Source organism: Hippopotamus amphibius, chromosome 4 (genome assembly GCF_030028045.1).
Source record: "Hippopotamus amphibius kiboko isolate mHipAmp2 chromosome 4, mHipAmp2.hap2, whole genome shotgun sequence".
Classification (NCBI taxonomy): Eukaryota; Metazoa; Chordata; class Mammalia; order Artiodactyla; family Hippopotamidae; genus Hippopotamus; species Hippopotamus amphibius.
In genome coordinates, this window is record NC_080189.1 from 36,858,846 (window position 1) to 36,880,793 (window position 21,948).

Sequence of the window (21,948 nt, forward strand, 5' to 3'; positions counted from 1 at the left end):
TATTTTAGATGAGGCTAGAATAAAATGGCAAGAAAATGAATATAGGTAGCATATGTAGTCCCAGATGAAAAATTATTATATTTCCCATAAGTGATATGTGTATAAGCTTTAAATGATACTTGAGTACCTTTCCAAGAATTCTGTAGCTAATTCTGCTGCAGGAATAAGGAATATAAGTTTGATCGCCTTCTTCATAGTATGCTAATTCAAGGACTGAACTTTCACTCCATAACATTCTTCTTATGGTTTGAACAGGGAATGTGGATATTAATTTCACCTTTTTGCAAAGTGCAAAGTGTAGATGTAATAATAATAGCTAATACTTATTGATTGCTTGCTGTATGCCAGACACTGAGCAGTTTAAATCTATTTCCTCATTTAATGTGTTACATTGGTACGAACACTTACTCTTCTTACTTAGTTTAATTGCACTTTTCTTTCTTATGCCCCCTTTCATGGCCTTTCTCTGCTCTCTTTTTCTTTTTTCTACTACACTACTCTTTCCCCACCCACCTTCAGAGCAAGTTATTCAACTGCTGGTTACACTATTCATGTTTCAGAGTCTCACTTTGTAAAAACAAGTGCTTTGTTCACATTTTTCTGTCTTTAGCCAAAACCCAATTTGACACTGCAGAAAAATATCAAATCATATTTTGTGTGGAATTTTGACTGATTTAGTCAAAATGTTCAAGTGGTTTGTGTATATTAACCTGTCTTAAAGAAATGTGGGCTGAAGGGGAGGAGGTCTTTGAATGTGAAGTGGTAGATTCCACAGGAGTGTAGAATTTTTTGTGAAGAAATCTGCAAGAGGACAGAAGAAAGAAAATACTAGTTTACAAAAGGTGTGGGTGAAGGGCTGGCAAAGAAAACCTGTAACACAAGATGTGGACATTTGTGAGTATGCCTCAGTGCATTGCATTAATAACTTGCATATTAAGAAGTCACGAGTCTTCATGTTAATGAATCCCTAACTAGTCTCTGACACAATAGACTGCGCGTCCCTGGAGGAGTCATTATGGCCTATCATGTCAATGATCCGCATATTAATGACTCTCTTACAGGCTCATCAACAGGTAGCCTAATAGGCTTCCATTGAGTTCTTTTTCATTTGCTTTTTAAATGTATCCTCTCCTCCTTTTCTTTTGTGATACTATTGTGAAGAATTGACAAAAAGGTGCATTAAGATGATTTTAATGTGTGACGTAAGTTCACAAAAGCATTAAATTTAGAAATAATGCTTTAAGACTTCCTGAGTCTGTCTAGAAAACTTTTCAAATGCAGTTAAATACAAATCCAGTTTGATAATAGGGTTCTTATTTGGATTTTAACACAAACCATCCAACCCAATTTACCATATTTCTCTTTTCCCTGATATATCAATTTATGCTGTGATTAGCATAAGTAGAATAGCTAGTTGAAAAATGTTTGTGAAAGTGAATTTCTTGAAAATGGAAATGAATTCCAATGGATTTCATATCATAGAGATTACTAAACACTTAAAACTAAAAAGCAGTTAGCTGATATACAAAATTTAAAAATATAAAATAATTTTAAATTTAGAGAAAATACAAGACATATATTAATTGCACAGCAATAAATAAAAGGTCCTAGGATTTAAAAAAATGATTTCATAACTTTTAAATTTAACATTTAATTAAAAGCAATCACAGGAAAGCAGTACTTCAACATTTCTAACTTGATTTGGCATGCCCTGACTTTTGTTGGCCCTAATTATTATATTTAAGATTCCTGGTGATTTTTTTACAAACATAAAACCTACGCTCTCCTATACGAAATACTGAAGAATTGCTCTACCAGTATTTTGATTGAGTTATACATCATTTCACCTGATTTACTCTCCAGATAAAGGGAAAAGTATTGATACGTGCTTGAAATTCTATGTCAAGAGACAGGAATGGTAGAAAAGCTGGGGAAAGACTTGGAGAAGTTTGGCACTTTGTTCTCCAATTAAAGAAAAAAACCCAAAAAACAAAAAACGAACAACCAAATGTAAACTTCACTGTCTTGGGAAACAATAGAGGGCACAGATGCTCAGGGGAGTGGCTGCCACCCTCAGCTGGGCAAAAGATCTTTCTGAGAGGTGTCACTTCCGAACGATTTGATTTCACAGTCGGGATGTCTCATGCTCCTTTGTTTTCCTTCCCGCTCCTAGCCCTTCCAAACACACCCTTTCCACACATGCACTGGGAATATCAATTTACATTTTAAATTACCTTTTCTTAAAACAGTTTTCAAAACAATATGTAACACAAATTCTGTAGAGCTTGGATGTCAAAGCTCAATATTTAACAGACCAAATATCTTAGGTGATACTTATATGTAGATTTCTACAGAGAAAACATGTTTAATCAGGATTTCCTTAGTTGGAATTAGTTGGCTCATGGTCCTGACTCTGTGATAATGACTTTTTATACAACCGCAGACAAATCAGTATCATTATGAAGAAAATAATGCCTGAGAATTAGTATCCCTAGGAAAAAATAGATTTTAACAATACTCTGATAATTTTTGAATGATGGATGCAGTATCCAGTTCTTAGAAATCACTTTGTAGCGGAATTGTGGAGAATCAGAATGTCAGAATTGTGAAGTAATAAGAGTCTCAGCGCAACAATGACTAATTTTTGTGTCACCCACAAGCTCCACGGATAACAATTATTTCCATTAAGATCTCAGGTAAAATAAGGACTTTAGACCAATAAAGTTAAGAATTTTTTCTGATATCTCTCTGATGTATATTCTTTAGTGTTTTCCAGTATCCACCACTTAAAAACATTTACATTTCTCTCTAGTTAGAATATAATTGGCAGATTGTGGCAGAGAAGTCCCTTGGGCCAGGTTTACCTATAAGTCTTCTTCCACTTAAAATTCATGGATTCTGCTTGTAATTACATCTCTCCCAAAGCAACCTACAATTTTTTGTTGTTGTTGTTCACATGTGAACCTCCAAGATTCGGCTTACTTACGCCCTAGACTCTCACGATTTTATACTTCTTTAGAAGACACTCTAAGGAGATCCCATCTCTACAAAATTGGACATGTTGCCCAGATTCAGTCACAGAATTAAATCCAAATATTTTTTTCTCCCTGATTTCTGTGGGGTGAGGTGAGCAAGAAAAAAATAGCACCCACTGCTTTGACATGACAAAGCAGATTTGAAAATAGCAATCTTTGGTAGAAGACAAAGAGTTAGAAAATGAAGCTACTTTGGAAAAGAAACTTACCAAAGAATCCTTCAACAAGGTTATGTTTTTTAGTTGCTTCTTCCTGCTATTGAAATTTCCTGCATCGGGAAGGCATGGTACCATCGTTTTCAGTATGTTTTCAAGAGCAAGCACTGAAGCAATAGGCAATGTTCTAATTTAGTAAAAGAAATAGAGAAGATTTTTAGGAACATAGCAATTTAGGTTTATGGAAAACAGGAAAGTGACTCAATAAAACCATCTGGTCACTAATGTGGTGGTATGTTCCTAGTTACTTGAATACTTGAGCAGTTCACTAGAGTTTACTCAAGGGGCTTGTAGTTTGCCATGGTTTATGCTTACATTTTAAAAGTAATAAATTAGCTTATATCATATGTATTATCCAATATATTTGTTTATCCCAATCATTTGTATATATTGGTAATGTTCCACTATTTGAAAAATCTTACCTGGACATAGTAAAAAAATAATGTGGGAATAAATCATTGTATAATCTGCATTATAAATAATACAAGACTAGCTCACAAATTGTGTGGATAGGATTTCTGTAGGTATTATATTTGAAATGCTGACCATAAGATTTAATTGAGAATTTATCTTTGTATTGCAATGTTAATAGTTATTTTTATTGATCCTACAACATTTATATATCTTTTGAAAACAAATTTAGGAAATTTCCAAATTATATTTCAAAATTATATTTATGGAATACTATTAGTTATATAAATATAGAACTCCTAAAACAGGAAGGCATGTTATTTAATGTCAAAACTGAGAAAAGCAAATTGTTTCCATTCTGAGCAATAAAGGGGTTGAAGGGTAGTGGTTGCCTGGCTGTGTAGAGAAGGGTCACCGGGCTCAATCTGGTCTCATCTAGGAAATCCCTTGATCTGTTATCAGTGCTTGCCATGGATGATAGAGAGGGAGGCTAGCATGCGAGTATCGTATTTGATATCCCTAATCTAATCCAGAGCTTCCACTTTGAAGATAAGGAATGTGATGCCCACAAAAAACATGTTCTTTGCCATATTATTTATGACTCCAGATTCAGCATCTAAAGGAAATACAAAGCCATTTAAAAATTTTTATGTTTTTCCTTTGAGATTATTTCTTGCTTCTTTCAATCCCTGTTATTAATGCAGAAGTGTCATCATTTTGTTTTCCTTTATGGCATTATCATCAAGGAACTGAATTTTAATTCCTCTTTTCATCCTAAATTCCTTCTTACATTATGCCTTTAAATTTTATTCCTTAGACACTTCTGTTCACAATTAGGCATTTATTGCTCTAATTGTCTCTCTTTTGATCAAATATTTCTCTTCTGTTTTTGGTTTTATTCCTGATTGAAAGAAAACTTTGGTATTGTAACACCAAAGGAATAGATACTAAGCCCTAGTAGTTGCTTAATGTATTATGAACTTTACCTCCCATCAAGTACAAGTTTCTACTTTCTTCCCTACTCCAGTTCATGGCTCTAAAATGTCAGAATACTAGAAAGTCAATTTTTAGAGAAATATCACCATAAAATTATGAAAATAAACAGTATACTATATGTAATTATTTATTCCAGGAAAATCTTTTCAGTATTTCTATAAGTATCCACTTAGAAATGCCAATCCTAATATATTCTTCTTAAGTGTCTTTTAAAACATCTCAAGTGAGGTACATATTATTTCTAACTTAAAAACCTCTCCATTCATTTAGGGAAGAAGGGTAGGGGAAATTAAATGAGAGCACTAGCTTTGGATAAAGAGAGCAGACTTGTATACTTCTTGAGGAGTTCAATATTGACTTTTTAGCTGTTTGTCAGAGAGGTGATGCCTAAGAATTCCAAGCTGGTTTTCTTTAGACAGTGCTGAGTACTTTCAAGCAGAATGCAACATTCATGACTCATTTTGGAAATGATCCTTTTTTTATGCCAACTTTTTGATTCCTCTTGGAACAGAGTTACACTTATGCTACCTACAACCTAATCCTGACATTTACCCTGACTGTTTGGATAATTGCATCACATCAGACTTAGATTGTGTGGAACTGGCTTCCCTCATATTCTAAGAGACATACGGGCTTTTAGCACAATAGCAGTACAGAAACTCAGGAAAAATGATATTATTACTTATACTAAAACTACTGCATTTTGACAGTGTTAAATTAACCATAACTCCAAAAGTATAAGTGCCACATACCTAGAAACTGCAGGAATGTTAACAGAGTGACTAAATTCTGACACTGAATGAATCAGTTGGGTAATAGCAGAAAGTGTAAATTAGCATTCCCATACACACTGTATTTGGAGAGGATGCTTTTAAATAAAAAGTTACTTTCACTGATGATCCAGTGATCTTTCTTTGGAAGGTGGTCCTCTGATAATAAGAGTATATTTAAAAAAGACTAAGCAAGTATATTATCTTGGGCTGCCAATTTTACTCTTGAAAGTAACGTGGAAAAAAAGTAACTTGTGAATTAAAGATAAGAGAGAATGGAGTAAATTTTTAAAAAATATAGATAATTCCAAGTAAAAGGAGAAGCACAGGAATCGGGTACTGTGGCAGTGTAGAACTAAGGATGGGTGTGGTATTTACATGTCACTAATAATAATGATAATAACAGTAGTGATAGCAATGATACATTTATTAAATACTTCCACATATTGAGAATTAGGTAAATAATTGCCCTGTGTAAGGACTAGGCAATATTTTGGAGAAAAATGAGACGTAGGGAGGTTAAGTATTTTGTTGGCAGTCGCATGGCTACTAAGTAACTTAGTAATTGGTAAATAACAGGAAAGGTTGAGCTTTGAATCCAGGTCTTTCTGCTTTTTTTCACTATGAATTGACTAAAATAAAAGCTAGGAACCTAGGCATAACCTGTTGAGGCACTGTCCAGGCACACGTACCAGAGATTAGAGAGGAAGGCTGAAAGATATCTACATAGGTACCTGAGCAGATTACCCAACCCGCAAGACATCAGAACTAATTCAAGACCTTACCAACTTATAGTGCAGGAACCCCAGTTAACCACCAGGCTTATCTCTACCTTGCTTAGGTCTTACAAAGGGCAATACTTGATTTCTAAATCTCATGCACACAACCAAGGTCAGGCAGAAAGAAGGCATTTTTAAAATCTACATTCAGGGAATCGATCAACAAATCACACTGATGCTACATCGAAAGTTTAACTTAAATTTGATTCCTCTTCTCTTTACTCATTGCCATTACCTTTAACAGTCATCATTTGTGCCTGAAATATTGCAGGAGCCTCATGACTTGTCTTCCTGCTTCACTATGGCTTATCCCATCCAGGCTCTCCTAAGACAGATCCTTAAATGTACTTCCAGAGATTGGTTCCTAAACGTATATCTGACCATGTCTCTCTCCAATTTAACTCCTTCACTCCCCTCCCCACCCAACCCAAGCACTGGTTTAAAAGTACATAAAAAAACTAGCACAACAGTGTAAAGCAATTATACTTCAATAAAGATCTGGGGAGGGGGGAAGTACATAAAGAATTCAGTCCCACTTTTCCTGGCATGCTAAGCCCTTTAAACCCGGCTCAAACTAACCCCAGTTCTATTCCTTGGCATTCTCTCCCCAAAACACAATCCATACCCTCTGAACATTTCACTGTTCCCGGGTGGTTGTCTTCTTTTTGTTCTTTCTTACCTTTAATTCTTTGACCACTTCTTATTCTTCTGCCTGGGATGACCTTACCATTTTTCTCTAATTGAGGAACTCATACTTTCCCTGAGACCTAATTAGAATGTTACTTCGTTTGTGAAAAATTCCCTGATTCCTCCAACTGAGTGCTCTCCACACTTCTGTTCTTTTTTTCTCTGGAAAATATCATACCCCATTATTTATTATAATATTTATCACATCATAATAATTGCCTGTTAATGTGTCTATTTCCACCATTACATTATAGCTTCCTTGAAGTAACAGGCTATATATACATTATTCATCTTTGATTTCCCAGTGTTTGCTAGAACTTATGGCATAGAGTGGGTGTTCAAAATATCTATTAGAACAATGAATGACCCCTATTATGATTAAATAATACTAGTGACTATATTATATGATTTAAGGTATCCTAGAAATGAACTATCCCTCCACAAACTACATAGCTTTCTGACTTTTTAATTTCTAAATTTATATTAGAAGATTTTAAAATTTTATTTATTTAAATCCATAATTAAAAGCATAGTTATTGACTCGGGAGGGGGAGATACTTTAAACATTATGAGACACATAGAAATATGCATGCTTTAATTTATTAGAATCTTTTCTAAAACTAAATTTTAATGAGGAAGGAGAAAAAAATAATGTTATGATATTGTTGACAGGAGGTGGACAGAAGGGAAGAGTAAAAAAGATACTGTGCATTTATTCAGCAGCATATATTATGCTGCTATTATATGTCAGGCACTGTGTTAGCTACGGGGGATACAGATCAGTAAGAAACTCCCCTGCTCTAAAAGGACTCAGGGGATATAAAGGAGAGACAAGAAATATTCACTAATGTATTTTATTTATACCACAACTGTATGTAGTTCTGGATCCTATTATCATCAACCATCAAGTTCTTTGCCTCTTTTCTCAAATTTTCTAAAGTTGTTTCAATTAAACCCTTTAAAGGTAATTGGTCATATAGCAGATACTTTGGATTTTGGAGTGGGATTTTACCTATAGACATCCTGTACTTTAGGCCAGAGAGCAACCCATTTGTCTTAATAAATTATCTGAATCTAGAATTTGATGATTTAGATATTTTAAATAATATAATAAGCACTTGCAAAACTACCACTCAAAACAATTGACTTCTCACCATTTTTTTTCTTCATTCCTTTCCTCTGACTCGCCCCACCTGATGTAACCATAATCTTGAAAATCAAGCTTTCTTATTTACATAACTTTTTATTATATTCTGTGTATTCCTCAATAAATATATTTAAATTATTTTAGCAGCTTTCAGCTCAAAAAAAGAACCTCCTCCGATGTAATGTTTTATCACTGTTCATTTAATATTACATTGCTAAGACTTATCAATATTGTTGTATGTCTCTGCAGTTTATTAATTTTGAGTGCTATATAATATTCCTTTATTGGTATGCAAAGTTTTGTATCTACTCTTCTGTTTATATGCATTTGGACTGGTTAAATTTTATGCAGTTGATAGCAATTTTTACCAATTAAACAAGTGTAAAATAGCATCCCCTTGTAGTTTTGATTTGCATTTCTCTGTTTTCTAATAATGCTGACTGTCCTTTATATGCTTATTAGCTATATGCATTTTCTCTTCTGCAAAATATCTGCCCCCTCCCCTGATTCTATTGAAATGTCTGTGCTTTCTTACAGATTTGTAGAAGCTATTTATATATTCTTGATATTTATTTTGTGTTGATTTTGTATAACATAAACATTTTCTCCCAGTTTATGTTTTTCTGGTATAAAAATTTCTTTCAATGAACAAGGTTTAAATTTTAATGGAGCTAAATTGACAATCTTTTTTTTATAGTCACTGTTTTTTTTTTCTTACCTAAGAAAACATTTTCTACTCTGAGGTCTGAAAGATATTCACATATTCTACTAAGAACTTCAAGGCTTTTTACATTTAAGATCTTAATCTATCTGGAATTGATTATTGAATATATGTTGTGCTAATTTCATCTTTTTCCCATGAGAGTAGCCATTTTCCCTAAAAGTCCCTTATTTCCCTGCTGTCTGACATGCTATATTTGTCATATACCAAAGTTCTAGATAAGTGTGGATCTCTTACTAAGCTCTCAATACGTGCCTGTCTCTGTACCATTACAACTATCTTAATAACTATATCCTCATAAGAACTATTGAAACTAGTTAGAGCAGCTTCCTCTACCCTACTATGTCTCAGAAGCAGTCCAGCTATTTTTAGTCCTTTATTCTTCTCTTTAGAATCATATTTTCAAATTTTGTGAAAAACTGTTTTGAAAATTTCGATTAAAATTGAATCTGTAGATCGAGTTTGGAGATAATATCTTCATAATCTTCTTCCTATCTATGAACATGGTATATCTCTCAATAATTTCTAGGTCTTTGATATTTATGGATACAATTTTATTCTTTTCCCTGTAGGAGTCTGACACATTTTCCATTAGTTTTTTAATAGATGTTTGATATAATATTTAAATTTTATCTATTTCAGGTTTTCTTTCTTGTATTTACCTGAATCTAAGATTTCCATCCTATATTTATGTATTTACATGTTTTTGTAAATGTCAATATAATAATACACAGTTTGATACCTAATTATTTGTCCCCAAAGTGAGTTAAAAGCAGGTTCCTTTCCTTTTGATGCAACCATTTAAAAAATTAAAGCATTTTAGAGAATTTAATAAGAAAAATGATTAACAGCATTTTATTTAGCAAGAACAAAAAGCTTTAAATGGTTACAATTTTTCCCTCTACAAATGAGATTTGAAGCATCATTATAAGACTAAGGATAACGAAGGAAAAATTAAATGCTGTTTAATGGTTTATATATTTTTAAGAGTACATAGATTTTCTGTACATAGAGAAAGAAAAATGTGTCAGTTTGCAGTTGAATTCCACAAAAATGAATCTTTGGATAATTACAGGCCTCATTAAACAATATAGATTTACAGATTAAAGCAGTATCACTTATGGAAATACAATATTTTTCTAATGAAATTATATTTATGTAAAAACATTATTTTCATTTCTGGGCCCACTGCAAGTTACCAAATAGTTTTGGTAAATCTAAAATTAAACATTGGGCTTCCTAGGTGGCACAGTGGTTAAGAATCTGCCTGCCAGTGCAGGGGACACAGGTTCGAGCCTTGCTCCAGGAAGATCCCACATGCTGTGGAGCAACTAAGCCTGGGCACCACAACTATTGAGCCTGTGCTTTAGAGCCCGTGAGCCACAACTATTGAGCCCATGTGCTGCAACTACTGAAGCCCACGAGCCTAGAGCCCATGCTCCGCAACAGAAGAAGCCATGGCAATGAGGAGCCCACGCACCACAACGAAGAGTAGCCCCCACTTACTGCAACTAAAGAAAGCCCAAGAACAGCAAAAAGGAGAGACTCAACACAGCCAATAAAAATAAATAAATAAATTAATTAATTAATTAATTAAAAATCATTTCTTATAAAAAAATTTAAAAAATTAAATTAAATTAAACATCATAAATGTATACAAACCTGAATTACTTCTTACATGGTCAAGGTGGAAGAATTTGCAATTTTCTTGTGATTTATTGAGACAAGATTAGCTTTCCAGGGATTTGGATCAACACTGTCTATGCAATGAAAGGTAGGCTCTATTACACAAATTTATCAGCCATTGTGAACCCTCTGGATTTTTTATTGCAGAAAAAGTCATTGCGAAAAGTTAGCAGCGGATAATTCAGCTGAGACAGTCCAATAAAATGTGGATACTGGGCCAATCATTTCTGATAGACTGACTTGTGACATAAATATACACAAAATGAGTTTTTCACTAACTCTTTTCTCACTTAGTGTCATGGACAAAGCTAAATTCTTATATTTCCACAAATACACCTACAAACAGATTACATTTGAAAGAAAAAGTATTTATCTTTCTCAGTAAGTATGCAGAATATGAGAGAAAAGTGAATGTAACCTGAATTATTTTAAAGAAAGACAATATATGCTTCCATATAAATGATCTAAAGTCTTGGTTGTAAAATCAGCCTTTGGCAATACACACATGAAGTCTTTAAACTGGGTATAAATTAGATGCCTTTCATTTTCTGTTTGTTTTTTTCTTCCTTTTATGGAGAGAAAGAGAGTTAATAATGTGTCAGTTCAACTGGAAGAATTCTGAGTAAAATGAAACACAAAAAAATTAATAACTGGACTGTTAGAAAGTAATTTCAATGACCACAAATGGAATGTCAGTTCATAAAACTTCATCACTTAAAACAAGAGAAAAATGTTCTCACTTGCAAAGATTAAATGCATGAATGATGGAATAATCCACATTTACATATATTTTCCCTTTGGTTATATGTTTTAATATGAGTAAAATAATTTTATTTAGAATCATGGCATTGTGTAAATAATTTTTACATTTTTCTACAACTAATATATATTATTGCATCATTCTAAGAGATTGATTTAATTTAAAAATATACAAAGTAATGCAAGAAAATGTGAAGGTTATATAATATTTGTTTGGCTTGTAATTGGTTTGAATTTCCTCCTCTATAAAAAGAGTTAGAAATATAGTCCCAGAAAAAAGTATAACATTTTGTTTTAAATTTAACAGTAAGGAAGAATCATCAGTAACATCAGATGAGAATAACTTTGAGAATTCAAAGATTACAGGTAATATTTCTTTAATTTTCAAACAATATATTTCTTTTGTTAAAGCCTACAATTATAACAATCTTACATAGGTACAATTATCTTAACTTTTCAGATACCTTTATCCCAACAATTGTTTGTTCTCATGAGGACAAGGAAGACTTGGAAACCAGTAATCAAAATATAAAAGATGTAAACAGGGAACATGATGACCATAAGGAAAAAGACTTAGAGTTGATGGTAAGTGTTCTGGTTGCCACGGTATTAAAGAAGATGAATCCACTTATGCTTCAAAGATGCTGCAATGCCTGCCTTTCAATAGCTTCAACTAATATAATTTGCAAATGTGAAAGCGCAGCCTATTCTGTCCTTGCATCTCTAGTTTGATCAACAAGGCACTTTGATTTCAGTATGTTGCTTCTGGTCTCTGCAGTGGTAAGTTAATGACATTCATTTCTTATCTCTTTACCAGCGGCTCTGAGTAATAGTTTGTAGGAATTACAGAAGAGGTAGCACTATCCTGATGTGCATTTCTAATCTTTGTGACAAGTGTACACTTATCATAAACTCATCTGTAAAATGAGAGGGCTGGACTAGATGATTGTTAGGGTTCTGGCCAACTCTCCAACTCTGATTCTTGCATTTAGCAGCATTTTTTTTTTACTTACTTCCATCTTTGTGGGAATATCTAAGCTCTATATCATTGGAAAGTATTAAATTACCAAATGAGGATAAAATAGCCTGTGCCATATTTTTTAAACAGGAAACAAATTCAGAACTGTACAATTTAGTACTATATTTGTTATCATAAATTTCACACTTGGTGAACATTCAATCTATTTGGGATTTTTAGGGGGATGGTTTAGTAGCATTTTTATCACAAAGGCAGTAATAAGAGTAAATGAGTCACATAATGCAATTTATCCTTTACTGTATTTGGTTGGAGCTCATATTATTAGGATACATGGATTCATAATCATCTAAGATTAAAATGACATTTGCCTCTTCAAGTGTCAGTGCTGAAACAGAAAAGAAATAGAGCTCATCTCTTTCCCACACATTCCACCCTTTCTATAGCGATATGGAAGCTGCATCACTAAAGTATGCAATTTACTTTGCTCCAACTTTAAGAAACTACAAAGTTGTCACCCATTGTGAGAATTCTCACCAGCTGAAAGTTAACATCGCCATTTTCTTCAAACCACAGAATATAATGAAAGGGCCCTGAAAAATCACATACTTCACCAATACACCTCATTACAATGAGCAGGCTCAAATATAAAAGTTTGTTTAGAAGTTGCTGAAATTGTATGTCCAATAAATGAACAGGGAGCTGTAATTTAGATGCTAATTTGCTCCATGCTGACATTAATGCATAAAACAATGAAGCTCTATAATAGATGGAAATACAACCAAATCTGTGGAACCCACAGGCATTGGCTTACAAGACAGCTGTGCAGTTGACAAGTAACATGAGCCTTATGTGAGAAGAAGGGGAAAACGTAAGATTTGCATATAATTATTGAGATCATGCAAATGTCAGTTATGAGGAGGAAAAAAAAAACACAGGCATCTCACTGTTAAATCCTGACAGTTGGCATCACTGAAGAGCTCAAATACATTTGAGTACCAGTTGGCAGAGGGTCATTAAAACAGAATTTGCAGAGACATTAACTCCCTCACTTTTCTTTGAGTGACGTTTTGCTATTAATAGTTTGCAGAGGCTTTGCAGAAAACATATTAATAAGAGAAACTGTAATAGGGGCACCTACAGCAAGTGTAAATGCAGCAAGGGGCATCCAGGAAGCTGCTCTCTAATTGATTAGCATGGAGCTATCAATGTGTATATCCTAAGTGAGGAGAAAGTGCAATGACAAGCAAGAATAGTTGAATAATACAATGTGATATTTGGAAGCTGGGAAGGAGAGTGATTAACTTTGGCCCCTTTTCTTATTAATCTCATTCCCAAGTCACAGCCTACAAGGATCCCCCCAAAACATCCGGCCTTCAGAAATTGTGCAAAATCCACAAATGAAATGAATCAAAGAAATCTACCAGATAATTACTAGCCAAGTTAATGAAACCTATCTAATTTGCTTGGTATAGTTAAGATCGTTTGATCATTACTTTTTGTTGTTTTTATCCCTTAAGATAAATCAACGTTTAATAAGAAGTCCTGTTTCCAGAGATGAAAAGAATACAGTCAATTTTCCAAATATAGCTGAGGGGTTAGAGAAGAAGAAAACCCATGAAGTATACACTGACTTATTTAAAAGGCCTTTGTCTTCAAGTTCATCAGCAGGAAGATCCTTAAAGGGAGATTTTTACCGCAATGAAAAGTATTCCTCAGGAAATGAGTGTAGTTATCAACCTTCAGAGGAAATTACTTCAGATATGGGAGAAATCAAGCCATCATTGGGAGATACTAGTGGTGATGAATTAGTGCAATTACGTATTGGCAGCAAAGAAGTACTAGATGATAATGCTAATCCAGCCCAAGGGAGAGGAAGAGTACAAGGATCTTGTCCCTCTGCAGACCAACTAATGGCAGACAACTTTAATAAAAAACTTGAAGGGGAAACTAAAAAAATTAAAGTAAAAGATTGGGAATGTTTAAGAAGTGATTTCCATTCGGATTTCCATTCAGAAGAATCGACAAAACAAGGATCTTCCAAGAAAGATTATGGCGATGGTAAGAAAAAGGAGGAAGAGCAAAGAATACATTTAGGTGTTGATGAAAAACAAAGCAAAAATTTTCAATCAACCTTACAAGAACAAGAAAGGAAGCTGAGCCACTCTGAAATAAGTGTGGGAGGGATGGGAGCCAGTAACAGAGACCTAACTGCTCTGCGGAGTAAAGATACCACAATTCGTGGCCAGTCAATCACAGCAGATTCGTTTCATTCACCAAGGACAAATCTAAGTGGGGAGGAAGCTGTGTTAACAAGCTCAGACTGTGATCTTTTGACTACTGAAGGCACTACTTTAGGAGGGATACCTGGTCAAGCTTGTTCACCAAGAACTGGAAATGTTTTGAGGAATGAATATCTTTCGCAAGTCGAAGAAGAAAAATCAGCTTGGATTAAGCCTGAAGATCAGAATAAGAACACACAGCATAAACAAACTTGGAATGTTCTGGAAAGTCAGGGAAGAGAAAGAGAGCGGAGGACAAATATAACAGGGCAGACCAAAGAACAAGCAGATTGTGAAGACATGTGGGAAAAAAGAGATAATACAAGGAGTCTGAAAGCTAATCCTACAGAAGAATTGTTTACCTGCCAAGAAACAGCGAGCTGTGAACTGTCTTCTCTAGCTGATCATGGTGTTACTGAGAAAGCAGAAGCAGGTACAGCTTATATAATTAAGACAACATCAGAAAGTACCCTAGAAAGCATGTCTGCTAGAGAAAAAGCAATAATTGCTAAGCTACCTCAAGAGACAGCACGAAGTGACAGGCCCATCGAGGTAAAGGAAACAGCCTTTGATCCACATGAAGGGAGAAATGATGATTCACATGATACCCTTTGTCAACGAGATACAGTAGATGTAATCTATGACAATGATTTTGAAAAAGAATCACGTTTAGGTATTTGTAATGTACATGTAGGTGAATTGGAGAAGGAAGAAACCATATCTATATACAATCCTGGGAAGACACATGACAGGAAGAAATGTGGCACTAGAAATACAACATCTGAAGAAGACTCCTCACAGGTCATTACAGACAATCAAAAAGCAGCATCAAAACTAGATGTACATTTGGGAATGTTACCAACAGACAAAAAAATATTAGCAGAAAAAAGAGATCACGAGCAGGTCCACGAATTAGCAAAGAAAACGAGTGTAGATGCCATCATTCATTCTGCTTTAAACTCAGACACTAATAGAGCCTCTCAGAATGGCTCTCACATTTCCAATCGCCATACTAAAATTTCAGTGCCATCTCATGAACAGGCCACTGCCGCACAGAGTGTAATTACTACCATGACTCTCCAATCTGTTTCTTCTAAATCAGAATATAATTGTAATCCAACAAGTGAAATCCAGGGTGCTGAGAGGCACCCTCATCCTGTGTCTACACCTGAAGAAGTTTCCACAGGTTCAGGAATAGTGACATCAGGTAGTAGGAGGAAAAGATGTATAGGCCAGATTGTCCAACAAGGAGAATGCGGTGTGGAGAAATCTCTAGGGCCAACGATTTTAATCAGTGAAGTTTTTGAGAACGTGGAAGAGGCAAGGCATGAAAATGAAGGATTAATAAACTCTGGACAATCACTGTGCTCTTCAGGTGACAAGGAATCTGGGAGCCCTGCTTCTGATAGTCTCCCTGCCCAGGAAAGTCAAGCTCAAAGTGAATCTCTGCTTTCGAAATACACCAATTCTAAAATACCTTATTTCCTTTTGTTTCTGATATTTCTTGTAACCATCTATCAGTATGACTTAATGACCGGCTTGGCATTCTACCTTTTTTCTTTGTACTGGCTATCCTGGGAAGGGGGAAGACAAAAAGAGTCTGTCAAAAAGAAGTAACCTCAGTGCTATTATTCTTCTCTCTTAAAAGATAAGCTATTTAGCCCCCAACATTTGGATTGGTGAAAGAGACTATTCATTGTTCAAAGAGCCAGTGCAGTTTTTCTCTTGAAGGATCATTTAAAAAGGAATGCGTATGAAGTTTGCTCCTTCATATAAGTAATTATTCTATATAGGACCATTATGTTTGGATCATTAAATACCTATATGAATATGAGATCTGAAGCACGTCAAGTTGAAATTAGGGACAGCTGTTGCTCCTTAGCAGGCTATGAAGTTTCAATGCTTCATGTCTCTTCACTACTTAAAGTGCCATTTCTTGCATTCATTTCTTTTGCAGTAAAGCTTCATTTTTTTTTTCCCTGAGCGTAGTTTTCCCTCTACGGTTTTTAAAAATAGATAAAACATGGACAATGGCAGAGGACTTTTTTTTTTGGTCTTTGAATACTGACCATGAAATTCACATTTACCACTGTATCATTTATCAGCATATTTTGATAAATCAAATCTTTCAACTTTGATTTCGTATTTTTAAGAAAAACACCCATGCATACTGAAATGCGTAGATTTAAGTTGCAGAAACACATTGTTTGCTTCAATAACATTTAATACACATACATATTTTATCTCCTGCATACCTACAAAGTCAGGGCATTTGTAAACCAAATTTGACAAAGACTGAAACAATCAAGAGATGGTCTTTCAGTTATACACAATTTGGGGGATGGCCTGTCTTTAAGCAATATTTTTCTCTTTTAAAGGGAGACTATATGACACGGCTGAACAATTCTGACCTCAACTATTATTCAGAGTTGCAAATCTAAATTAAAAGTTCCACAAGCATTGCTTAAGGATGAATTTGTACCTATAAAACATAAAGTTTTAAATGATAACAATAATTAAAAAAAGATTTCCAAACTATTCTACTTGGTAGTATTTTTTATCTTCAAACAATTTTTTTAATCTTTTCTCATTATAAAACAATAAAGTATTCCCCAAGGTGCATTTAGAGAACAAACAACTAATTGGTGATATTTGTTATATAGTTATCAGGTTGTTAAATGATAACTCAAATTTTTAAGGAGAAAAATAGGTAGATATGAAGATCTACTGAGAGAGAAATTAATATCCAGTATAGCAATGACTTTGGCTGCTGTTACTATCTATGGCTAAGTATGTGAAATAATGGAGCTAATCATTTTAGCCACATAGGGGGAAAGAAATATTCTTATACAATCGATTTCAACAACTATTTATTGGATGACTAATATATGTGAAACCCTGTTCTCTGTTCTATGGTAGAGCATCTCAAAAGAGGTGCTCTACAACTAGTCCTCAGGGAGGAGGCCTCAATATGCATTTTGATGCTTTTGACTTGGCCAGAAATATGGGAGAGACTCACATTCAGGGAACCCATGTGCGTGACTTCTTTTTAACAGGAATTTCTTTCACAGAGAATGTAACATTCATCTTCAGAGAGAAAAAGTAATCTGCTTATTAACCTGTAAAGGTAAATTTAATGACTAACTTGCATATATCACCCCACACTCCTAAGAAAAATGCATGTATGGGAAGACAACATGAGAATGAAGCATTTGAACTGACTTTCATGTGGTAGTAAATGATTTCCTTAATTTTCATTAGGTACACAACTATTTCCAAATCCCCTAATTGCATGCTTGTCTCAAGTCCCATTGAAATTGAATGCTTGACTTTAACTTTTTAGTTGAATGAATACAAACATCCTGAAGTAGAACTTAGGGCAAATATTTGATTGTTTGAGAGAGCATATTTTCATTAAATACAAGTGGGATACGTAGGCTGTACCTAGAATATTATCTTTAAAATTGCTATCTTGATAATTTTGTTGACATGTCTAGATTACAATGAAGTTAAGGTTAGCATTTCTTCAGTTCCTAATGGTTTAGTTTTTTGCATTCTACCTTTAAGAGTTTCAGTCAATATGCCATATCTTATTAATGCAAAGAACACTATATTACTTTATGAACACAGGTGCCTGAACTGTAATTATTCCCTTATACATAAAATAATGTAACTTCTTTTATCTGTTTTATTTGACTTTTGGTAACATTAACTTACTAAACCTTCTTATGCATTTTTGTAATATGATAATAGAAATTTCAAAGTATTTCAAAGGATTTAAAATACTCCATTGTGTACTTCTCTGCAGGCAAAGAAGAAATAATTGGTGATTTAACTGACTTTCCAAACATTACTTATGAAGAATTAGAAATAAATCATAAGAACTATGAAACTATTGCCAGGTGGAGAGGTAGATTTTTGCAACCCGTTTTGGTCACATTACTATGTTGAACAAGAAAAGTGGATCTCAGGAAGAACTGGCAGGCCCTGGTTAATAAAGATTTGACTGTGAATCCTCATGACAAGGGTCACCTTTATAAGCATAGCTGCCTTCATTGTGTGCCCTCAAGTGTTGGTTAAGGGCCAAAAGAGGGTGTGGCATGAGAATAAACAAAAAGAAGTGTATTGTACATCTGCTTCTTCTTAGTGGGTAAGAAATGTGATGTAATAACTGCCACCTTTTATCTTGCTGGGCTTCTGACTATTAGAAACATTAATTGGCGAGTCAAGCAAGTGTAGGTAGTAAAATCAATTATCTTAAAAAATCACATCTGTATAAGCCACTAATAGCTCAACAGATTTTTCAAAGTAAGAGTAAATGAGTCAGTGAGATGACATTCACCACTCAACATTCAAGAATGTTGGCTTAACGCAATTGCGTTTCCCTGTTGAGTTCCAATATTTTGATAGTGAATTTTTCAAAGAATATATATATATATATATCTTGTGAGAGAAATAGGATCGTCTTTTGTCACCTTAAACCAGTCTTCTGGTTAAATGGAAAACTTAAAAATATGCAGACCAAATTTGGGGAAATAAGTATTTTTCCCAAGTAGCATTCATGATACTTTCTTAATAATTTTTTTCAGTCATGAATATTATTTTATATCACCAGACCTGTTGTCTTCTTTATTAGCCTCAGTTTTTGCTTATAAATTTTTGCAAACAGAGCAAAACAAAAAATTAGCAGGAGAACTAGTAAAGATGCAGGCAGGAGAGCTGTCATCCCCAGAGCCAGTTTCTCTACTGATTTCTGATATCATGATCTCTGACCTTTTAAAATTTCACTGAGTGAATACAGAAAGTGAACTATGCAATAAAGATTGTGGTTTGTTAATTAAGTCTTGTCTTAGCCAATTCTGTGGAACTGAGGAACAGGATCAACTCATTCTGCAGCAAGGTATGAAAGGAATATGACAGGCCGTGCTCTGCCAGCACCTCCACAGCTGTACTCCCACATGAAGAGGACAGCTAAAAAAGTTACTTTATTTATTTGATTAATTTGCTTAAATTTTTTCCTATTTCCAGAAATAATTCAGAATAAAACTCATAACAACATGTTACTTTTCATCTTTTAAAAATAGATTGTCATTAATAAAATATGTTTCCATAATTTTACCCAAACCTCTTTAAATAGCTAATCAAATTTTCACTAGATTTTCAGTCTAGCTTTGAACATGTTTTACAAGAAATGTCATTATTATAGTGTGTTAAAACCTTATTAAACAAACAACTCTTTAAAAAGTTCAGCATTTTTACTTTGTGTCATTTTTATATTTGTTAGATACATATATACTACGTTCATTTGTCAAATATGAAACATGTACTATGTGTAAATTAAAGGACAAATTCCCTAAGTCTTTTCCTAATATAGTCAACTCTTTATATTCATGATAATAAAGTGAAGAATAGCATGTGTAAATCAATAGTGGATTACAGAGAGATCATTTTTATTTGGCTGAGATGATGCAAAGATCAGATTTTGCAGCCTATTTCAATGTCTAATTAAGTTACTGGTCTTGGTTGGAATCAGTGCATCATCCTTCTTATTACCCCATCTGAACTATGCAGCCCTAATTCCCCCTGCTCTTTGCTTCAAGTCCTCTGTCAGTCAAGCAAGTCACGCTTTCCCTAGAACATGTCATGCTCATCTGTTCCTCTGTGACTGCTCATGTATGCCCCTCTGTCTAGAAGTTGCTTTCAGTATCTTTCCTCCTCTCTTCCTACCCAACTCTGTACATTTTTCTATGTAATGCTTTAGTCCTCATTATTTTAAGTATCCTACTATCTCAGTTGGCGGGATCTCTCCGTTTTCAGGTCTTTTATGACACTCTCTTGCCTGCACTAGGTATTTGACTAGTTATCCTAACCGGACTGCCTGCTCGTTTAGGACAGGAACATGGCTTCTTCCCTCCTATCACCACACAGGGTCTAGTTTGTAGGAATCCTCAGTCAATACTTGTGGATAGAATTGAATTGCAGCGATGTCTCTTAACTATCCTGTCCCTGAAACGTTGACAGGATACTGAAGTCTGATTTTAAAATGAATAAACTTAATCAAAGTAAAGCTAGAATGTTTTCATAAATTATCAAAGACAATGTGGAAAAAGGCAAAGAGAATGTGGCTACAAGACAATGTGGCGCAGTGGATTTGGGATGTGGGAAAGAAAGAAAAAAATCCTTTCTCTCCATTCCTTTTAACAATTAAATTGGGTTTCTATATTCATCAATTCTTCCTAGCACAGAAAACTTCATTCTATTTCATGGGAAATATTATGCAGATTATATATTAAGAGAATAATAATGCATACCTTAATTCGCTGGCTAATGTGAAAATTAATAGAACAAGGCACGTCTTCAGATAAAGAAGCTTAGTAGATTAAAAACCAACAAACATCACAAGGTATAAAGTGTAAGAAACTCAATCTTCGCAACTGTTGCCATGCCCTTTGAAAATGGCTGATCTCTCCATTTCACACCTGTTCTGCATGTCAACTTTTAGGATAAGCAAACAGAACAACTAGCAAAGATAGTAAGTGGATTTTTAAAAAGGAAACATTTGCCTGATTAGTAATGGCAGTAAACAGTCTACTAATACCATGCTTAGTCATGTATATAATATAATATGTAAAGGGTTTATCCTTTCTTTGAAGAGATTCATTCTATTATATTTAGATATGAAATTAAAATAACACAAAGAAATTTCTGTTTGGGGGGCAGAGCCTAAAAGAAAGCAGTATATGGCCTAGAAATGTAGTAGCATGCCATAAAACAGCTTAGGACCATTAGCAATTAAGTCTCTTAAGACTTAAAGAAAAGCCAGATACATGTCTAGTCTGTTCTAGAACTCATCAATATTATGTATCGGTTGACTTGGTCCTGTGTGGAAACAGATTTAAAATTTCCTAAAGACACACTCTATAAAACATAATATCAAACAGCAAAGAGAGAGTGTTTAAAAATCACTAGATGAGGTTAGAAATTCTCTTTGTAAACACTTAAATAACCCATAACCTACTTTTAATAATTATCTTTTAATGCACAGTTTATAAAATTTTTTAGTGTGGGGTATTTATGAATATATTACACATCTAAATCATTTTTACGCATACATTCTACAAATGATATTGATATTTTTTTACTACACATTAAGTGACTCTTCCCAGTTAATCCATAAATCTTGGGAAAATCCAATTGTCTTTTTTCATTATGCGCATAAACTTTCTCTGTGTTTAATGAAACAGTTCTAAGTCCTACCTAAGAAAGAGAATAAAGGTTAAAGAACAGATCATTTATTTCCTACCTTCACAGATATGACTGGGTATATTTTAAATACATTTCTACTTTTTGAAAGTTGGAAAGGAAAATAAGGTAAGAGATTATACATGTCCTTTATATTTATTTCACAATCCTTAATAATTGGGATCAGGCATATAGACTTCAATTTAACTCAGCTGTCTTCTCCCATGTGAATTTTTGGCCTA

General features: G+C 34.0%; 1 protein-coding gene across 1 annotated transcript in view; it reads left to right on the top strand.

The window, feature by feature from the left end:
- The window catches only part of PPP1R3A (protein phosphatase 1 regulatory subunit 3A), a 38,271-nt gene extending 18,687 nt beyond the window's left edge, over nt 1–19,584 (top strand). Inside the window, exons 2-4 of the mRNA XM_057730211.1 lie at nt 11,514–11,572; nt 11,667–11,791; nt 13,703–19,584. Of these exons, the coding sequence (XP_057586194.1) occupies nt 11,514–11,572; nt 11,667–11,791; nt 13,703–16,081 (2,563 nt within the window). The 3' untranslated portion in view covers nt 16,082–19,584. The remainder of the gene's footprint in view (nt 1–11,513; nt 11,573–11,666; nt 11,792–13,702) is intronic.
- Nucleotides 19,585–21,948: the final 2,364 nt, after the last annotated feature.